This window comes from Venturia canescens, chromosome 2 (assembly GCF_019457755.1).
Source record: "Venturia canescens isolate UGA chromosome 2, ASM1945775v1, whole genome shotgun sequence".
Classification (NCBI taxonomy): Eukaryota; Metazoa; Arthropoda; class Insecta; order Hymenoptera; family Ichneumonidae; genus Venturia; species Venturia canescens.
Window position 1 is genome coordinate 5,005,003 of NC_057422.1, and position 21,371 is coordinate 5,026,373.

The window sequence follows — 21,371 nt, forward strand, 5'->3', positions numbered from 1 at the left end:
TTTTTGTTGCTGTTGTTTCCTTTGTAGAGATGCAGAACTGAAAGCTTTTTTAAAAATATGATTTTTATTATGTACGATCGACAACTGGTTAATACACTTAACGCAAAGGTTGTATGAAGTGGACACACGAACGTTTCGTATTTCGTTCCGTACCGTGTCACACAAGCTGCCTGTATCATTAATCAATATATTTATATTTATTATGTCTATATCTACGTGTAAATATTATTCAACGATAAATAAAATCATTCAATTAATTGAAATCTCTTTCCCTCTCATTTTTCTCTCATAATATTTCTCTCGTACAAGTACACGGTTAAGAAATTTGAACTTAAAGCGTATCATACCGAATGACGACGATTGAGAAAGCGCATCGGTTTTGAACGTGCTTTTTTCACGTTCATCTCATTTACTCAAGTTTTAATTCTCGTATGTACAAAAATAATTTACTTAACTTAGAATACACAGTATTTTGGTGGCTCAAAGATTACTGTTGCAGACTTCTGCTCGATGCGTCATAGCATTTTGTCTTTCTTTTCTTTTAAGATATTTATGAAGTAAAGGGAAATCACAGCGCCTAACGAATTTGAGAAATTCGGGGGACGCATCGACCTGTTATTGACAGCCTCTCACACAAACGTTCGTTGCCAGATGTTTCATTCGATTAGAATTTCAATACGTACTGGTTTGATGCAAACTCAAAAAAATCGGTCACCTTTGAGTCGTTCGAAACGCTGATTTTTTTGGATGTCGATTTAATCGATGAGACAAAATGTTTTTAAAAATGATCCGAAAAAAAAATTTTTTAGTTCTTAATCGATTTTTTTGTTCAACTTCTAAATCGAAGATTCGATAAAATTCACCTGAGCTTTGCATGACTTTTGCTTACAATTTTCTACTATATTCTCAGACGAATAGTAACGCAGAAGATGCGGATGTAACATTGAAAAAAGGAATTCTAATATGCATTAAAATGATTTCCAAGTTTTCGAATGAAGGATTCACTGGAAGTCACATTTGAGAAAAAAAGAATAATTCCAAATTTTTTTCAAAAATCAGTAGTTCTGGTGATCATTTTGGATCATTATTTTATGGAAAAAAATCATCGATTGTTTTTCAGCTTCGCTGTTGTATAAAGAACGTTTTCAACAAGATTGAGAAATACTGAAGTTTGTAATGAAATTTTAATCGAGTAAGCTTTTTGACTCGGAATACATGCAAAACGGTTGTGTCGATGACGAGCCATCGATAACTTGATGCACCAACGACTTTAATTTCAGTGTGACGTCATCGCACCAATGCCGTACAGGATAATTGTTTTGAACACGAGTGACTCGGTTTTCGATTGCGTAAATATTGTTTAAGGGTAAATACGCGATACAGAATTTTTGTCACGATCATCAAGTCACCTGGAAGTCACTTCCATACTTGTATAAGACCGTCTGTGCTACCAGTAAGAATGGACGTGTTTGACATCGATACCGCCGAAATAGTATCGTGATGACCCGAGGACGCGGTCTCTTGTCCTGGGCCAGAATCGTCGAGTGATCCGCGACTTCGCACGTTACTTCCTGTCGACGAAGACATGGCGACACCACCGGCCGGGACCTCCTGAACCACATTCGTGCCATCGATCAATCGTTGTCTGAAAAAAAAATCGAACAAAAACTTTTTACTTATTATTTCTGTTATGGATTGAGTAAAAATTTGCAGAGTTTCCGTAAAAATTACGAAAAATATTTCGTTCTTCTGGAGGAATCTTATTTTCAAGAAGTGCGACATGATAAAAAATAAATAAATTCTTCGTAACGAAAGTAAATGGAAAAATAAAAGTGAAAAATTTCTTCAATTATCCAGTGAATACTAACTCATACGCTAATGAGTTGGGGACTAAGACGTCGCTGGCAGCTGGCAGAGTGACGTAAGATTCGGTCGGTGTGTTTAAATCCCAGAACCGTAATCGCATGTCGGTTCCACCAGCTAATAAGAAACCGGAACGATCGATCGTTCCGGAATGCATCGCACAAACGCTGTGCCCTTCTTGGGAGTGACTGAGAGGTGGAGCGCTCGATGCCCAGAGAACCGTCTGTCTGAAAGCCGTCTCGAGATTCCACATTGATATTTCGTTGTTGCCTTGAACCGCAGAAATTATCCACGAGTGTTCCGTGGGATGCGTTATCACTTTTCGAACGCGGGCTCCTGTAATTTTAACAGCGTTTCATACAAACTCCGAAACCCAGAAAAAAGTAAAGAAATAAAGACCCCTGAGCTCTGCCATTTACCAAAATGACTCACAGTTCCACCCTCACTGCCGTGGATCGCTTTGTTTCAGCGTGATTCGAACTCTTGGTGAATCAGTTACTTTTGCATTTGGATATTTTGATATATTTTTTATAGAATTTCCATGTTCAAGGACGTTTTATCGAAATAAGGGGCGCTCAAAGTTGGTGGAAATGGAAAATCGAAGGATTCGTCCACATTTAACGAACTTACCCGTCGGATGTTTTATGCTACTGATCGGTAGTTGAAACCTCAAATCCCAACAGATGTGAACACCGGAACTAGTACCGAGGGTCAACCACTGCTGGGAATTATTGACGCAGAACGAAGTTATAACACCATGTTTAAGGTCGTTCTCCAAACGCCACGACGTCCCAGGGCATCGCAGATCCCAAGCAACGAGGAAGCCATACAACGAGGCATAAATGAGAACGGATTGTGATCCGGAGTCAAGGTATTGCACGTCTACGGCACATCCTTCTTCCTATGGAAATAAAAAATGTGATGCAGTACAATTGAATGATTGAATATCATTTTTCGCATTGCAGATAAAAACGGAAGCAAAATGTTTGTTTAACCTGTAGATCCAGTTGTCTCGAATAAAGAACGTTCATTTTACTAGAATTCGGTTCGATTCGAAGAACAAACACAGATCCAGATTGGCTAGCTGAACTCGCTAAAGATTGGCCCTGTTCGCAAACCGCAAGACCGACCAACGGACCTCCTCTGTGAACGTAAGTTTGCCGAGAGCGATTCGTTATACTTCTTCCCTCCATTTTACTCGCGTCCCAGATCTTGACGCAACCGTCTGACGAACTGCTGGCGAATAAGCCCGAATCTGGGATGGCAACTAGACGATTGACCGAAGCTCTGTGCTCGTAAAGATGAGCCACGGGGACACCCCGGGGCCTCCATCCATTAGGCAAAATTCGGGTTCCTGTTGGGCGGCATGCACGAAAAATAACCACAAAAGGTTAAGCCTAGGGAATATCCTCTGCTTACTCGTAATCGAGTATTAAATATTTACCACCGTGCCAGGCGATATTGTCAGCCCAGTGCTGGGCTCGCAATGCAGCAGCGTGTTGCTCCTGCTTCCTGTATGTGAGTTGTCGCAGTTCCAATCGGCACGGAGCACATCTGTCTGAAATCCAAATTATTTAGGAAACTTTAGCCACGAAAATTGCCTCAACATCTGTTGGGATATGGCTCCGAGTACTTGATGAAAAATCAGCGTTCAATCAGCAACGTAAATTAGTGGTTCTCGTACATAATTCAATTAAAATAATGGCGGACGAAATATTTCGGGTAGTTTGAGCCTATTGACTTACACTGTATGTACGATCGTTCGTGCAACGAATGGTCGTTGATGCTGTTCGTATCAGCGAGACTGTGCTGAGGAGAAAGATGAATATCTCCTCCCTGCAAACTCGGACTGTGACTCCCGCTGCTTCCCGTCATGTCCGACATTTTTACAATGGTTTGCTGGAAAAGATCATTTTCTTTACTATTATTCGAAAAAAATGAATATTGGTCAGACCAAAAGGCATTTATATTGCAGAAACAATAAATAAAAAATTACACGAATACAATCGTCAACTTACTTGAGAATTGTCGTGAGCAGCAAACATCGTTCGCCATTCTTGGTTCATCGTGGCGTAAGTTGTCGTTGAGTCAGATGTCCTACGATCAATTTTTTTATATCCAGGTACGCACAATTCGTTCTTCGTATCTGGATAAAGAACAACTATGTGATGACGAATTTTGTCTTTCATGCTGTTCAGTTCGAGCTTTCCATCGAGAGTCGATCGACTCATCGTCTGTTTGCTATCGCTCGACAAGCGATTATATTTGTTTATTTTTATGAGGTGGGGCTTCATCACCAGTAAATGATCCTCAACCGTGTCCGTCATAGAATCTGAACTGAGACGACGAAAGAGCTGACAAAAAAGCCGGTTGTTAGTCTTATAAGCTTTTGAATACCTTCTAAAAAAAAAAAAAGAGGTAAAAATGAATTACATTTCGCAGTGAAGTACTCGTTTCATTGTACTGCGGTACAATACCCGCTGATGCTTTTGCCCTGGCTGCTTTTCTCTCATCGAGAACATGAAACAGTTCATCGATGTCGTTGTATTTTACGACGGAGTCGTAGACAGCCCTTGGTATCGGAGCTACCAAAGCTTCTAGCAACAAAAATTCTTTTTCGATCTGTATCAATGAATGTTTGAGGTATGGTTGAATGAGGGTTTGGACCTTGCACTGAACATCAACCAAATTGAGAGTTCTCGCCGACGCCGAAACAAACCCAACCGTTGCGTGCCTGATCCACAAGTTTGGATGAACCTATGAACAAAAAAATTGGATAAGTATTCGTGGGAAAAATTGTGGAATTCTGCCTCATCATCAATAGAACGTCACACGAAAGAAACGATTAATTCTGCTTTACTGTTTACGCTGAAACATTAAATTTCATCTATTTTACAGTTGAATCTCATAAGACTTTCAACCATGCCCGCTTATAACTTGGTCAAGAGAGTGAGTTCAAAATCGTATTGGGTCCTATAACGTATGTACATGAGCATGAGCTTTTCATTTAAAATATCCAAAGTCTCAAAAAATCGTAATTGTGACGAGACATTACTGTCCCAAAGACGCTATGAAAAATTAGTCGAGTTCCTGCGGTTCCGTACATTCGTACGAAAACCATTGAAAAAAATTTCCATAGTAAAGTCTGTTATCATTACCAAAAAAATCACAGTTTCTGAGAGCAACTGATAGAGCGCCGCTTTGTGCAACAGTCCAAGTTCTGTTAGAGTTGCCATTGCATTTATTGCTTTTTTCGTCACGAATTCTTCGGGGTCCGTCAGGCCTTGTTGCAAAAGAGGCACCAGAATTGGACTGCTGTGCCAACCCACGTAAGCTGCTACACCAACGATACACTCGAAAAAAGAACCTCGCAATTGTTTGTCCTCCTTGTCATTTAGAAACGTTATCACGTGGCTCAACAAGACATCGTTTGCTTTTTGTTTGCCAAAGAATACGCATAGTTTGTTAATCCCATTCTCCATCAGAGTTTGTTTGACGAGATTCTGCGAATCCGTCAAGAGCATCGACACCGACTGTTGTACCTGAATATTTCATAGGACAATATTCAAGGATTAATGTCAACAATCAAATTTCGGTAACATTATATTGGAAACGAGCACTTTCATGTTCCCGAATAATATTTGATTTACCATTTCGTGGAGAGTTTGGAGTTCGCTGTCATAACTCGGCTTAGGTCCTTCTTTATTTCCCAAGTTCGAAATGTGAGCATTCTCCAGGTAGCGCAATGCTATGTGAGCCAAATGTGCAATGTTTTCGGCATAAGCAGCGCGTACAATAACCGCCGAATCTTGAGTAAGATGGGCCAGGCCTGGCAATATGTATTCAGGAAATATGTTAATATCGCTTGGTGGTATTGATTTGACAAGATAGAGGCACTTTGTCAGCGTATGTATTGCTGAGACTCGAACACGAGGCGCTGGATCATGAACCAGATGGAACTGCAAATGTTACCACAAAATAAAATGGACATTGGGCATAAACTGTTTGAATAACAACTCTCTGTTGGAATAAAATTGTTTACGATTCGATAAATTTTCATTGAAAAACGAATGAAATATCGTACGTTTACTGGACCACGTATTAACTTACGATATATGGCAGAATTCTGTCAAGTATCGTTTCGTCGGAAGTATTTTCTGCCAATTCGAGTAAAATTTCAAGACTCTGTAACTTGGATTGTGAATGATGAAGTCCTCTTATGCAAGATGTTACGAGTTGCGTGATAATAATGAGACCATCCAGTTTATCAGACGTCTTGGATTCTCTATCGTCATCGTCATCGACATCCTCCTCTTTACTCTTCACCTTATTACTCCGTTCTTCATCACCGGCGACATTTTCAGAGCGACATTCTTCAGTGTTCTTCACATTTCCGGTATTCATTTCATTGGAGTCTTCCGAAATTTTGGCGTTATTATCTTTTACATCGGTATTGTGCGAATCGCATTTTTCCGAACTTTGGTCACTGTCACCCTCCACAATCGTATTGTCCTCGCTTAAACCAGATTCCTCTTTGCTTACTTCGACGTTCGTTACATTTTCGTGACTATTCTTGCCACTCTCCGTTTTATCAGCTTCGCTGATACTCTTTCTGCTTAAATTTTCCTCAGCTTTTAATATATTTATGATATTCCCGATATCTTTTTTCAGCCGATTGATTTTCTCGTCCGGCGAGAGTATTGGAGCTGCCGAAAATATTAACATGTACGATTGCAAGAACGAGTAAAAATATTCCGGAAATACTTTTCCTCTTGCTTGGGACAAATAAATCTCGGCACTCTTCCTGTTCAATGGATTTCTTTCTAGCATAGAGGCCAATAATTCTTGGATCCCAGGATCGTCAATTTTGTCGAGATGCTTGCTCGCGGAGTATTCGCTGTTTCTGTAAGCTGAAAAACCATTGTTACATTTAAAATTACTCTTACACACAAGTCTGGCATTATATGCCGTCTCTTATTCGAATTTACATACCCAACAATTGTGAGAAATCAAACGGTGGATGGCCCTCGTTGTATAGCTCTGTCAAAGCACAACCCGCTGAAAAAATATCCATTGACGGATGCAAATCTCCAGTCTTGAGCTCCTGCTCGGGAAGCAACAATGTGTTGCTCAGTTCAGAAGAAAGTGTTTTGACAAACCTCTCAGGCGCTATGTAGCACGTTCTAATAATATATTCATTAATAAATATATTCTAACATTTAAACTTGACATTTTGTAATCCATGTCAGTACCTTCTCCTCGATGTATCAAAAAAATATGAAAAATCAGCTGGATTGTCCTCCGGTAAGTAGGTTGGTTTAAAACTTGCAAAATCAGTCAGTAATACCCAATTCCAACTTGTTATCATTATATTTTCCAATTTAATATCTCCATGACACACTCCGAACTGAAATTATTGGAGTCATATATTATTTCTCAGCCTTGTACCAAATACAGTAAAAAAATGTATTTACATTATTTTTGTGGACTTTTTTTCTAGTACACGCTCATACAAAATAAAACATTTATGAAAATTAAGGAAAAAAAAAGATCATTTCAATATATTCAGGAATTTGTAAGATTTCATAAGTCGGCAAATTTAGGTTCTCTAATTAAATGAATGGAAAATAAGAATTTTTACCTTGTGAGCTTGATGAAGAGCATACAGAACTTGGAAGGTAATCCATTTTTTTTCTATACTTGATAGAAAAGGTCTGGTGCTGATTCTATCGTACAGAGAATATTTAACATATTCTCTCATTATAAAACCAGCTTTTTCAGCAAGCTTTAAGAAAAAAACAATTATGATTAAAACAGCTCTAAACTAAAAGAGCTGAGCAGTATTGAAGATTATACTTTTAAAGAGCAATGAAAATATTTTCAATGCATTTGTCTTCTACTAAATACTGAAGGAATAAATAGCAATTTTTTAACTTCATCTTTCTATATTATAAAAATTATTTTCTGAAATTCTATAGCCTATTATAGCAAAAAAAAATCTGACATTTCAATTTTCATATTCTAGTTGAAGACAAATATAGCCTGATGAAAATTTTTTCAAGGCTCAATACTAATCAGTCGCAACTTGGCAACAGTTTAAAAACTCTGAGTGAGTTGAAAATGTATGTAATCTGCATTCTACTACAAGAAAGTAACCGTTTTTAATGATCAAGAGTCTATCGCAATGAAATATGCAGCCTTCAACTTAGTATCAAATATTTCTATAATCGGGCTAATATTGCCCAAAACTCACAATAGTTCGTTGAAAAGGTAGACAATTAACAGCAGATGCTAATTTTGATCTTATTTCCTCCAATTTGTCCTTATACGTAGAAAGAGGCAAGGTAGGGTCATGAATAGCAAAAACTTTGACAACTATGAGACCCTCTTGACTGCGAGCTCTGGCAACTTTGAAGAATCTCGTGCTTCCCAAACTGCACAATTTCAATGAAAAAGATTAACAAATTTGTGGGTTTACGTGCTGAAAATGATTGTTTTCAATGCATTTTCAAAAACATACTTAACATCAAAAAGTAAGTCACTGTGATCTGTCAAATAATGCTCAACTGGGAATATTTGACTCGGAGCGATACCGACCAACTGGTTTCCCATATTGAATGTTTTAATCACTCGATCGGATATTATTACGAGGCACTTTTTTCCCAAACGATGGAAATAATTAAATCTTTAAACTAATGGCAAACCGAAAAGAAAGCATCCTACGAAACATCATAAGCATAGATCAAGAGAAACAGAGTTTGCGAAAAAAAAGTGAGGTTATAGGAGTCAGCTGTTTGTGTTGGATGAACGCAAAGACAGAAGCAAGACAGAAGCGCCACTGTATTCCCACGAATGTTGTGTATCGCCTTTGGTATCGCGCACTGAATTCTTATATTATTTTCTCTCGCGTACGCGTGTATATACGAATCACTACTAACCACTCGTTTGGCGAGTGGCGCATCTCGATGTTGTGGCGGATCATGCGGTTTTAAAATACTTGTTTTCTTTTTCCTTTTATTTTTTTATCAACAAATCATTCGCAATTCTGAGTCATCGAAAAACGAATGGAATAACTTATTATGGATTATTCTTATTGTCACCATCATCGTGATCGTGGAGTCGTGTGGAATATATAAATCCGGCACAGCTGCTGTATATGCTGCATATGTGCTGTGTATAGCTATAATGAATAAAACTTCGAAAAAACTGTACATAATCCCTCTATAAGCCATGCTGATAAGGATGATGTCATGTAAATGGCATCCTCCACATAACCAGCCATTTTTTCTTTGGCCCTATGAATATTATTCGAGATTATTTCACATTCAAAGTTAAAGGCTAATGAAAGTTAATAAGTTTTAAGTATTATGAGAAAAGAAATTTCCAAATTTGGCAACATACAGAAATTCAACAGACTAGGAAAAAACACTAGTTCATTTTTCATGTTGACAAATTGAACATAAATAGAAAAAGGTCAACGTTCACTGAAATGTAAACAAAGAGACGCGAGAATGCGCGAGAATCTCATATATTTCTGAATGACATTTTGTGAAATGAAAAACCGAGTTTCACAGGACATATTTTTTTACAAATGTATCTATACCATTGGAACATATATATATGTTCTATCTATAAAGGCAAACTATATCTAACGTAATAATTATTTAAACATATGTACTTCGAGGTTATATATGTGAATGTCGATTTTCATGGTTCATGATTACCATAGGACAATCCTTCAATATATGCTCTGAATATAGTATGTATGCTTGTACATGAATAATGTCTCGAGTCGCTGCTATACGACTGAAAAATTCTAGTGTTAAAATTCTTTCGTTGGCTTTTCGATACTTTTACGTTCAGTATATATTCTCCCGTCACCAAAGAAATATAGCAGCGACATTTATTTGGAGTATGAATTCAAAATATTTCGATTTTCAACAACTTTTTGTAATATTTTAATAGCACAATTATAGAGTCGTGCCTTTCTAGCGCAAATAGAAATTCACCTCTACTTAACCTTCAAATTTTCTTTCGCTATTATTAGATACTGGTACAAATATCGTGAATACAAATGAAAACAAATGAAATTCACCTATATTTACATTTGTGGAAATTCCATCGTTCGTTATTCATAAAAAATAAATGAATTCCGATAACCCTCTAATCTGCCTTCCATTTTACGAGAATGTTGAATTTATCGTATGTATTTACAAAGAAACTTTTATGAAGATTATTTCATAAAAAGAATCGATCATTACAACGTGTAATCTATAAAATTTGTATACAAAATAAATATACGCAGGTGTCAAAAAAATATCTTGCAAAATGTTCTTTTTTAATGATCTCGTCGTTTTAAAAAATGTCATGAATTTATATGGAAAATCATAACAGGGAAAATCAAAGAGAAATAAAGAATTTATTCAGAAATAAAATGGTTTTGCTTTACGGTTGAATAAATTGTGTTATGATACAAAAATAATCCTCCTTCTCTTATTTTTCCGTTATAAAATCTTCAGTTCGTCGGACACGGGTAAATTTCTTTAGCAACAAAGTGTGTAATATCAAGTTCATTTCCTGGAAGTATCCTGGAACAGAGGCTTCGTGAGGCCGGTTGGTAGCTACGGTTCTGTGAAGGAATTTAGCTGATGACGCGTTTCAACGAGGCGAGAGAAACCAAGACGACGGGGGTCAGCTAGCGCATATATGACTCACGAATTTCTCGAGTCTCTCATAACGAGACAATAAAGTAGGGGGGAATAATGCGAGACAATGAAGCGAATTTATAACAATTTTAAAACAGTTGAGAAAGCGCAGTTGAAGGGGATCAAACGCGTGTTGACGAATGTTCGAAAAAAAAAACATTACGAACGATCGAAATACGTGTTTTCGAGTAAACGTACTCTTCGAAATGTTCGAAAAGTATTTATGGTGAAAACAGCGAGTCGGAAGGTTTTTTCTTCGAGTGCGTTTAAAACGAGTGTAGATACGATATCGGAGAAGACGTTTCAGACGAAAATTCCAAGTTTTTTCTAATCGTTTATATTCCAACGAGCGTGGAGTTGTACTCGCGAGAGGCATTGGTAGATCAAAAAGCACGTGGGAGAGACGTACAGGGCCTCTGGAGTAGTGGTGAGTCGAGAAAACAAACAAAGAATCATATAAACAGAGAATAAAAGTTTGGTTATGCGCGTGAAAGTATAAACGCGTTTATCTGGTACGTTGAGTTCGGCGAGTATTCAATACTTCAGTCCACACATATGCGTGGCCGAGTTGAATGTATCTCGGAGGAGTTCCTCATCGGTAGATTGAGAATTGAGAGCGCGTTGGCGAGTGGGATGTGCTGTAATCTTAAATCATTCGTTCCCATATATAAATAACGAATTGAACGAATACACCCGGAGAAATCACTTTCGCTTCTTTCATCCGCAATCTCGATAAGGATAAATTGCCTCAGCCCGTCGTCTTTCAATCCCGCGCGAGAGACAAAAAACCTGTTTTTTCCATACGGAGAAAGTGCGAGTGAGCGAAATACGAAGTTAAATTCTTTACATTTGCGTGTATAGCTGCGAGGTCTCAGAGGCCCCGAGAACGAACTTTTATGATACAATTTTCGACGAGTAGAGAAAAAAAAACGCGACGAGAGCGAAAAAATAATTAATTCGCACTCGGAAATTTCTCGCCTCCACCAGTTTGCTCCAATATTTGTCGATGACTCAAATTCACGATAACAACCAGAGCAGACGAGTTTGACGAACGTAGGTTTCACCACTCACGATCGCTGTGCGTATATATCGGGCATTCCAGACCACAAATCGGCGTTAAGCAGACAATATAAATGTGACTTTTGCGACGACAATGAGGTTAGTTCTCGAAAAAATTCAATTGTGATTCCACGCAAACAGTGCATTTTTTTTACTGACAGCAAAGAACGTGAGACGTGCGCGAGTGATAAAAAAAAATATCAAACGTTATGCTCGATATTCGCTTCTTCCGTTTTCTTGATCGTTCGTAAATATTTAGTGGCCAACGAAGTGATGAGGATAGCATTGAAAAACTAAAAGATTATCCATCTCGGTGGAAAATCATGCAGAACGTCAACCAACAGCACACGCTTTTGTCTTTCATCGAGAACAAAACAACGATTATTTACTAAACTGTTTCGAACGTTTTTTGTTTTTCGAAGTATTGCCCAACGTAGCATGAAAATAATTCCATAGCAACTGGGATCCAGGAATATTAGATTTTTAAGTTGTAACTGTTGTCGAAAATATTCGTCTACGCAGCAGAAACGAAGCGACGAAATTTACCTCTCGGTATATTGTTTTATGTTGCTATAACCTTTAAATTCAAGTACACCAGCGTATTAAAATGCGTGCGGTGAGACCTTAAGGGGACATGTACACGGTGGAGCGTATTATTATAATGTCGCGGTTTTGCGGCAAGAGGTATTCGTCATACTTGATCAGGGTAAAACCATCAATAAAATTCTTCGTGACGAATGTTCCGAATCAATCTATGAACATCTGTCCCCGGTGCACATCGATTTTAGATCGATTTTGAGTCGCATACAAACACAAAATCCTTCATTTGAAATAGTCTACAATTTTTTTTGTTACGAAGAAGCAAAAACGTATCGAACACCCGGACGATCTTGATGAAAAAACGAAACTGAATTCGCTCCTAGCTTATATACGCGAAGCATTCAACTCGAATATGACTTTATTCGCTGTAATGGGAAAATGCAAAATCACGATTTTAGAGCTTTGTCGTGAGACACGAAAAAAAAAACAAATGCAAAACCTGCTCACTCGATTAATACAGCTATCAAATTGCAATTGAGATATCAAGGTGAAAACGACCGCGATGACGTCACTATTTATGCAAACCTCCCATTAAAACAAACTGCATTGCACACACGAGCATTGCGACAATCGGAGGTTGTACAGGCGCTCGGAGTCACAGAGATACCAATCGCATACACAACTCTCGCCTTCGAAAACAGCGTATGCAGCACATGTACAGGTAGATTCATGACAATTGAGCGCACACTCAACTGCGCTTCAGACAATCGAGAAATTTTCAAGAAATATTTTCAGCAGGATATTAACCTTCTCGTTAATTAACGCAATTCCGGGCTCAAAATAAATATAATTATTTGGCCTCCCATGCGATTTTGCGTATCGTGATTTTCGTCAAACTTCGTGAAGATTTTCAGAGTCGTCACCTTGAATCTACTTTCTCCTGAGAACGAGAATAATTAAACCAAGTCCGGAAAATTACGCACTTGCCCGTCGTGTTCACAGTGATTCATCAGACACAACGCAAATTCAAGTTTTCTCATAAATGATACAAAGTAATATACTGCGATTATATAAAATAGAAGTCGGTGGACTTGCTCACATCACAATAGTAATATTTTTTATGAAAGTTATCTTTCTATTTGTCGGTACGGTTGTTATCGTGGCCACACGATTTTTGGTTTACTATCGAATGAATCATCACTCAAACGGACGTGTGATCCGAGAGTTTATCGATTTTATTCAATGAGAACGAAAAATTCGAGACTTTCCTGTACCCCAAATCTTCGTGGGAAGATAATTGTATAGAAAATGGCAGCTCCGCGTTTGTGAGTCAGCGTTTGGGGGTTTTTCATCCGGAATTTAAGCAAATACGGTTTTTTGAAAGTTCAAATAAAACTTGAATGAGAAACGACTAGGTTTCGAGATATTTTCTTCTCGCTGAACTTCCTCCGCGATTTCTATTGATGTTTAATAAAAATAAACGGTGAATTCGATTATTAAGGAGGGTGGATCGCGACGATACAATGTTGCCACGCTAAACCATGTTAAAAATATTAAGAATTTCATAAAATTTGGTAAATATATTCTTTAAAAATTAGTAAGACAGTATAAATTCGCTTAGATTTTTCTACCACAAGCTCTCGAGTAATCGAACACTAAAGTTCACGTGTATAAGCATAGAGTTCACAGTTGTAGATCTCGTGCATAAGAACTTCGATTGTACACTCAATAATGAGATAACCACGTGGTAAAAAAATTTGAAAAAAATGGTATTTGTGTACTTGATGCGAAAGAATGTTATAACCGAATTTGATCAAATTCTGATTATTTTTATTTCGTGATCCACCCTTCTAAGTTATCCGAACATTGCCGGTGAAATATTGAGTTTTCGGTATCGAGTCCCGATCGAAGCAGCACTTGCTCTATTCCAATAAATATCGTTTCTTTTGTAAATTCCATGATTGGTATGGAAAAAATGGTGAGCCTGGAGAGAAAACCTCGTACAACAGAAGGCACGATTGCAGTACCGCGATTCGCAGTTAACCGTGCGGAGAATCATAATAATCGAATCCGTCGAGGAGGTTGAGCAACTCGTTTAAGGTGACGCGAAGGCTGGTGGACCGGAGATTCGAAGGAGCGCGCGAGAGGCGGTGCGAGTGCGAGCACAGCGTACTCGAGGATTCGTAGCGGAGAATTCGTCGCCGTTGCAGCACGTTCTCCGTCTTCTCAGGCTCGTGCCCTCTCCCTCGGTCTTTCTGCTTTTCAGAATCTTGCTCACTCCGAACTTTCCATCGAGAGGGGCCTCTCCCTTCTCGCTGTCAGATCTCACAGCGGCGGGGTGCTCCACACGTAGCTGGAGAAATTAAGACGCATTCTCCGATCGGCTGCTCAGGAGGGAGGATCGTGCGGCGTGGGCGCGTCCCGATTTCGCTGACAAACTGGAGCAAAATAAAGAACAGTAATTAAACAAATTGGCTCGATGACGTGCCGTAAACTGTGACGCGATAAAATCGAGAAAAACGGAGTGCGCGATAGGAATGTATCGAGTTTCGCGAACCGATGAATTCGTCGTTTAAGTGAGTAAAACAGTGAACGGCTCAAGCTTGAAAAATGAAAATACTCCAGTGATCAGTGACACGGATTATTTCCGTCTCTAAACAACCGTCCCGAAAGAACGTCCGTTAAAACTCGCTGTCCGATACTTTCGGTGCAGAGGTTACTCGAGTTTCGCGCCGGCACAAGCGTGCTGTACGTGCATCTCCAGTCGTAAAAGATCCGTTTGTTTGGGTCCCCCGAGTGAAGACGATTGCCGTTCAGCCTCATACGTTGCTCCCGGGGGGGTTGAACTTGCCGATGCACCACACGGAATGATCTTATTTTTAGAATTTCCCAAAGTTATTAACCCTGAGTGTTATGTATTTCTATCTCGTCCTGGAGCTTCCGTTTCTATTCGCAGTTGCGAGCACTCGCTCTCACCGATGCACAGTAGAGTTTTTTTATTTCGGGCCGTTTACCGAGGCTGTTTTTAGAAGGCTGCACATCTGTTGTGCATCAAAATGAAAACTGAAGATGTTACATCGCATTTTGTATAAATATGTAAATATGCGAACCGCGAAAGCCTCGATGCAACGCTGAAATCATTCTCGTCTGCGAATACTCATATTTTGTACTTTCTCATGCGCCACTTCCGGGTTACAATGGACATTAGAAAAGAAATTTGATCCTAGAAACTACATAATTGTAACGTCACAAAGTTTCCTTGATTACAAGCATTTTTCTAGCTTTCACTGCTTTCAGATGAAATTAATAGTTTCGTCGTACAACAATGTCTGTTATTTTATCGAATGCTTTTTCTGTGCCTCTAATAACAGGTAACAACGAGCGTGAGCTCATGTCGTAGGAATTCACGAGTGGCGAATACAAAAAAACGGATACACATGCGCACAGAAATGAACAAGAGCGAGCTGAAGATAGTGCTGCAAAGTAACCCAATGGAGACCTCTCAGTCCAGGGTACTGTCACCGAGCGCGGTAAACAATGGGAATCACTCACACATTCCAATTCCAAAGATTCCGAGTCTCGTGAAGCTGCAGCAGCAGCAGCAGCAGCAGCAACAGAATGGTTCTGTCAAACGTTTCGGCGAGGCTAATATCGTCGGAAGAAACAGCAGAATTTCAGTCGCCGCTCAGAGAGCCTCGTTCGAAAAACTCCAAGACTCGGTGAATCATCAGCCGTCACTAATGAAACTCAGCAACAAGCCTCAAAGTCCTCTTGGCGTCAATAACAATGGAAACAACGATTCTCCGATCGGTCCCTCCTTTCTACGCCACAATTCCCATCACGATGACAGACTCCACACGTCGACGACCACCTCTCCGTTATCCTCACCTGTCAAAAGAAATAGTTATGAATATTCGAAATTGAACAGAACCAATAGCTCGTTGTCATCGGACGCACGATGGAAAAGTAAATACGAAGAATCTGAACGAATCAGAAAATCTCTACTCCAAAAATCAGAAGCTGGTAAATCTCTTTTTATTCTTGGATCTTTGACTAGACAGCTGTTTTAATAGAAACACGAAAAAGGCAGATCGAATGTTGAGACTCGAGGCACCGAAAAATGTTTGAAGCACATGAAAAATTCTTCGTACATAAAGTCGCATGTGAATTTTATAAAATAATGATTGCAGTTGGAATATCGTACACGTGAAACTGGGAAACTTTATTTCTGTCCGAATCTCAACGATCTTGATCTCCGAACGGAAAAGCCTGTGGCAAAGTTTGAAATTTATTTTTCGATCCGTGGCCCTTTCTTCATCGATGATCGACACCTTGGAACGTTTGTTATTCATGTTTTTTTTTTTTTTTCCAAATCGCAAATGACAACCACCGGTCGTAAATTTGACATTAATCAGTGTAATATAATGTCCAAGTACGTGAGGCTGGCTCGCCGAGTACGGACGGATTTATGACGACGTTTTGAGGATCACCGAGCCTCACGTTCCAACGTCTCTTGATCAGAGCACGCCCAATGTGCTTTGCCCCCACGCGGACCTTGCCCCTCGCGTGCCGGATCGTGATTCATTCATGCCTACGTTACGCACACTCGTGCGAAACCACATCGCAAGAGATTTTAGTAAACGATATATGCGAGCGAAAACGTGATTTTATACCGGTCCCGATTGAACATGATTTACAAGGGTATCGATTGTAATCGCCCATCATTTGTATTCAACAATGATCGTCTTAACTGATTATCAAAAATATACGATCTTTCGTCTGGAAATATTTAAAACTACTTAATGAGTCATCGAAACAAGTTTTTTATGTTCAGTGTCTAAGACTCTGCGAGGATCTTTTTTTCTTGTTGAGAAAATGCATAAAATGTCGATCTTTTTCGTGTTTGAAAAAAAAAAATCTTCACAGGATTCATGAGATGAAGGTGTGAGGAAAAATATAAGAACGTCAAAACATTGCCAAGAGGTCGAAGAATTCCGAAAGATCGGAAAGATTTGAACATTGTTCCATAGAACTGAACGGAGTACGCGTTTTTATGGGGAGTTTGTTTCATCGAGCATTTATGAACGAATTTCCAAAGGAAATGTACCAATATTGCTTGAAAAAACGATTTCGAATTTGAAGGAAAAGTGGATTTCAAAGTAATTGAAAACTCTTCGAGTTGGACTCGTTGTAGCGTAGAGAAAAGTTTCGAGAAAAACGCTCTACTCGCACAGTCCGCGTAGGGCAATCTGGCATTCACGGGGCGTTTGTGTTTAACGTTTCGACGTTGTCACTGGGGGGGGGGGGGGGGGGGGGGGCTCAGTGAATATTTTTTTCTTTTTGTGCTCTTATAGACTTGCCGAACAATGAGCGATAACGATTGAAATACTTTTCTTTCGATCTAGAAAAACTTGACCCATCGATTTGAATCTCACGAATCTTTTCAATTTTGAAAATTGCAATAAGTTAGACACATTAAAAAGAATTTTTTTCCAGCTATTCGAGAGCAAACTGATCTACAACGGAAGTGCAGGCAATTGCAGAAGGAAAATGAATCGTTACATCTACAGTCGGAAGACAAAGATAGAAAATTGCACAAATTGCGTACAGGTAAATATGGAAATAAAGAGACTCGAAGATAACTCGAGCACTGAATTGTTAGCATTCGCGTCTAATTACACGGGAGTGTCCGACCGTTAAAAAAATATCAATTAGTATTTTTATTTTTATTCATTTGATAGTCTCGGAGGCAGTTTGCAAAGAGTACGAACAGCTCAAACGACAGTATGACGTCGAGACTGGTGCTATGCACAAGGCGATGCAACAAGCGTCTCAGGTAAGTCTTGGTTCGGATATATTGTTGGGACTCGAATTACTGTCAAGACGTTCGCGAGCCTTTTATCGCAGTTCGTAAGAACTGTCCACTGTACAGGATGTGCCAGATTGAATGACCAACCGTTTAATTTTTATTTTATTCGAAAAGACCTCAACGACTTATACCAAAACGAGTTCAGAGTTCAAGGGAACTCGAAAAATATCTTGGTTTTCGATGGTGTCAAGTTTTGGATTCTTTCCAATCTGTCTTCAAGTCTGAAACTTAAAAATGAAAAAATCTGCGGCGACGCGACTTTCTAAGAAATTAGATCACGATTATTAAACCACGATTCATGTAACGTCGTATTTTGATCGCAGTGGTACAAGCAAAATCGTGAGCTGAAGAGACGCTCGCAGGTTCTTGTGCAGCAATTCATTCAGTCACGTCCCGATGACTCGCAAACGGACGTCGAATTTTCGGACGAAGTCGACGCTAATTCGGACGCTGACATCGAAGAATTGAGAGAGACTGTCCGGGGTACGTGGTTGCAATTTTTCACCTGCAAACCAAATATTTCAATTCTACTTTTAATCTTGCTAATATTTGCTTTGAAAACTTCTATAAATACTATTCATTCGTCTAGAGTATTGACCATATTCTTATACATCAGTCCTTCTATTTTACATGTAATTCAAACTATTGCAGAACTCAGTCAGGAAGTCGCTCGACTTCAGACGGAACTGAACTCTGCGAGGCTTCAAGAATTCGAAGCCCAGGAACAAGCGGCCTTGCTATCGGCTCAATTAGACGAGGAACGCGCATTAAGAAACAATGGTACAAAAATTTATTTTAACCAGAAAATTTACGGATGGAAAAAAAGTGATGACTATTTCTCTATTAATGAGCTTGATTGTCAAACTGCACAAATTCAATGAAATTCAATCACAAAGTTTAATCAATTTTTTGCTCCATCGCGTCCTGAGTGAATCAGATCCAAAAAGAGTACGCGAAACTATTCGAATTACCGGAAGAGCTTCGTAGCAAGACACCCCGTATACGAAACTCAAAAATTATAGCACTCTCTTATCTCTTCAATCGTTCTCTTATCTCGACTAAGATCGAGGTAAAATTTCGAGAAATGTGCCTCGACAGTCTTTATAATTTGAAAGAACAAATCTGAAACGCTTTTCTCCAACGGATTTTTATGTCTTACTCTCTATAAATAACGATTTTACTTTCCGACAGATGAACACAAACTTCGAGAGCTGAAGGTGCACAAAGAAAATATGGAACGTGTGAGTAGAATGGTGGCGGAAGAAGTACAAGCGCTAAAAACACAATGTGATGGTGAAAGAGAGCGAGCCAAAGTGATGAAGATGGAGGCGGACAGGGTGAATATTTTTCTTACCTCAAAAATTGAATTTTGCCAAAGAAATAGTAACACTGCTGAAATCCTCCTTGAAATATTGCAGGTGCAAAAAGAGCGTAACGTTTTGGCGCACCAGAGCGCTCTATTGATGGCGGAGATAAGCGAGGACCCAAACGGTCGTCTGTTGACCGTTCTCCAGGAAGTGGAATCTCTCAAGAGGTTGCTCGAAGAGGAACATCAGGACCATCAATCTCAGATTCAAGCACTCGAAGAAAAATTGGAGGAAAAAGAAGCGAATCTTGAGTTCGAAATCGTCGAAGAGAAATTGAAACTCGCCGAATCCGAGCTCGAAATGGTTGTCGAACGGGCTGAGCGAGCTGAAAATACAGTCAAACAGATGGAAGAGGTTATTCGTAAATTGGAAGAGAAAATTATTGAATTGCAAAATCCACCGGTTTTCATACCTCCGCCACCGCCTCCTCCGCCACCTCCACCACCATCCAAGTTCGTTTCCTCGCCCAATGCTCTTGCCTCGATACGACTTGCCACACGAGAAAGAATGAGCTCAGGAGAACAAACTGCCAATGCAGTTTCCGACATGGAGAACATCCTTGGCATAAATCCCAAAAAAACTCTTGCCGTGCCTCAACAGCCAGGTATTTTCCAAATGATCCCGATTTATCGCTGCTTCTTCATTGCCACTCACGCAGTCCTGTGGAAATTCAAACACTTTTTTTATCTTCACAGCCATTGACGATATAATAAACCAGATTAAAGGTGGACGATTCACCTTGAAACAAACTGATGTAAGTATAAACTTGTTTCAACGATAAAACATTGTTTATGAGCCATAAATCCATGGAATCAGAGACGTGCATGCAGACAAAAAAATAGAAAGCGAATCCCCAATACTACTTTCTCAAAATATTTTTTTTTCTGAAAAAATATATCGGGCTCGAGACGCGATACTAAGTCAACCCTCTTACGTTGCTATGTGGGCTAAATCTTCCTTAAAAAATTGATGTACATAAAACCTTGCTGTGTTTTTATACAGTTCCTTTTTTTCTTCGCGTATTACTGATATTTCGAGAAAAAATGTAGCCAAACTACTACGTTCAAAGACATTCCTGAATTTATACATTCCGGAATGATGGTTGAGCTATCATATGTTCTTGTTTGACTTCAAAATTCTTGTAAATTGTGGTTGTAACAAATTAATATGAAAGAGCAAGGAATATTTAGATTGCATTCTTTTCGCTTTATCCAGATTGTCTGTTTTTTCAATGTGCCTGCTTTCTGCCAGTAGACAGGAACAATGAGCAAGATTCAAATTTGGATTCTTTATTCTATTTTCCTTGCGGCTGAGTAACTTGTTTCCTTTATGCTGTTTGAATGGAAATGGAGAATTATCAAGATTCCGCCCAATTCCTTACAAACGTTAATCCACTTTCTTACCAATTAAAACAAAAATTTTGTGTTTCTTTTCCAGAAGCAGAGAGAAGAGGAGAAAAAACGACGACAAGAAGCCGAGAATGCATCGCCAGCAGTCTCGGAAATGCTCAACATCCTGGGAACGATGAGACGAAGAGCGAAACCAATCAGACAATCCTTCAAATTTACCGATTTATCGACGTAACAGTATCAAGAAGACAGTCGAATACGAAACAATCGTTGAAGCATCGCATACCGAAAAACGCCAAACGTTTAGAGCGACGAAAGAACAAATTGTCGAACCGAAGTGCAGGATGAAGTTTTACGTTGCATTTTCATAATCGTTCACCCACAATGATCGCATTCATATTTTGTAAGAATTATATTGTTATATAATATATAGATATATTATTAAAAAAGCTTGGTACACGTTGATGGCTACGAGTAATGACTCACGATGATGCGAAATCTCGAGTAATTATACACTTTCGTTTGCGCTGCGCGAAAAGCTTTTACAAATGAGGTATGAGGAACGTTTTTTCTTATCCAGTCTTAAGTCCTAACGAACGTTCGCGTTGTTCCGGTATAA

At 39.1% G+C, this 21,371-nt stretch overlaps 2 protein-coding genes and 1 long non-coding RNA gene across 11 annotated transcripts; 1 reads left to right on the forward strand and 2 right to left on the reverse strand.

Annotated features, from left to right (window-relative positions):
* Window positions 1-45: 45 nt before the first annotated feature.
* Window positions 46-8,782, reverse strand: Vps15 (vacuolar protein sorting 15). 2 transcript variants are annotated; one of them, XM_043410742.1, is made up of 16 exons: window positions 8,384-8,782; window positions 8,117-8,297; window positions 7,505-7,648; window positions 7,116-7,270; window positions 6,856-7,046; window positions 5,974-6,773; window positions 5,514-5,822; window positions 5,022-5,405; window positions 4,297-4,620; window positions 3,882-4,217; window positions 3,609-3,762; window positions 3,308-3,421; window positions 2,859-3,217; window positions 2,494-2,764; window positions 1,869-2,199; window positions 46-1,645 (listed from the first exon to the last, which is right to left on the reverse strand). In XM_043410742.1, exons 1-16 carry the CDS (start codon window positions 8,473-8,475, stop codon window positions 1,417-1,419), a joined length of 4,374 nt encoding a protein of 1,457 aa, XP_043266677.1. In that variant the 5' UTR covers window positions 8,476-8,782; the 3' UTR covers window positions 46-1,416. The 2 variants fall into 2 exon arrangements, with proteins under 2 accessions (XP_043266677.1, XP_043266676.1); XM_043410741.1 differs by having other exon boundaries at window positions 2,859-3,229.
* A 1,851-nt stretch (window positions 8,783-10,633) lies between these two features.
* On the forward strand, window positions 10,634-21,217 carry LOC122405783 (shootin-1-like). 8 transcript variants are annotated; one of them, XM_043410748.1, is made up of 9 exons: window positions 10,634-10,995; window positions 15,539-16,190; window positions 17,664-17,777; window positions 17,909-18,003; window positions 18,360-18,816; window positions 19,228-19,373; window positions 19,455-20,007; window positions 20,099-20,157; window positions 20,841-21,217. In XM_043410748.1, exons 2-9 carry the CDS (start codon window positions 15,605-15,607, stop codon window positions 20,985-20,987), a joined length of 2,157 nt encoding a protein of 718 aa, XP_043266683.1. In that variant the 5' UTR covers window positions 10,634-10,995; window positions 15,539-15,604; the 3' UTR covers window positions 20,988-21,217. The 8 variants fall into 8 exon arrangements, with proteins under 8 accessions (XP_043266683.1, XP_043266684.1, XP_043266682.1 ...); XM_043410749.1 differs by lacking the exon at window positions 10,634-10,995 and adding an exon at window positions 11,119-11,726; XM_043410747.1 differs by lacking the exon at window positions 10,634-10,995 and adding an exon at window positions 13,694-14,743.
* LOC122405798 (uncharacterized) lies at window positions 18,111-19,499 on the reverse strand. The gene is made up of 2 exons (XR_006259824.1): window positions 19,391-19,499; window positions 18,111-18,541 (listed from the first exon to the last, which is right to left on the reverse strand). It is a non-coding gene; the product is annotated as an uncharacterized lncRNA (long non-coding RNA).
* Window positions 21,218-21,371: the final 154 nt, after the last annotated feature.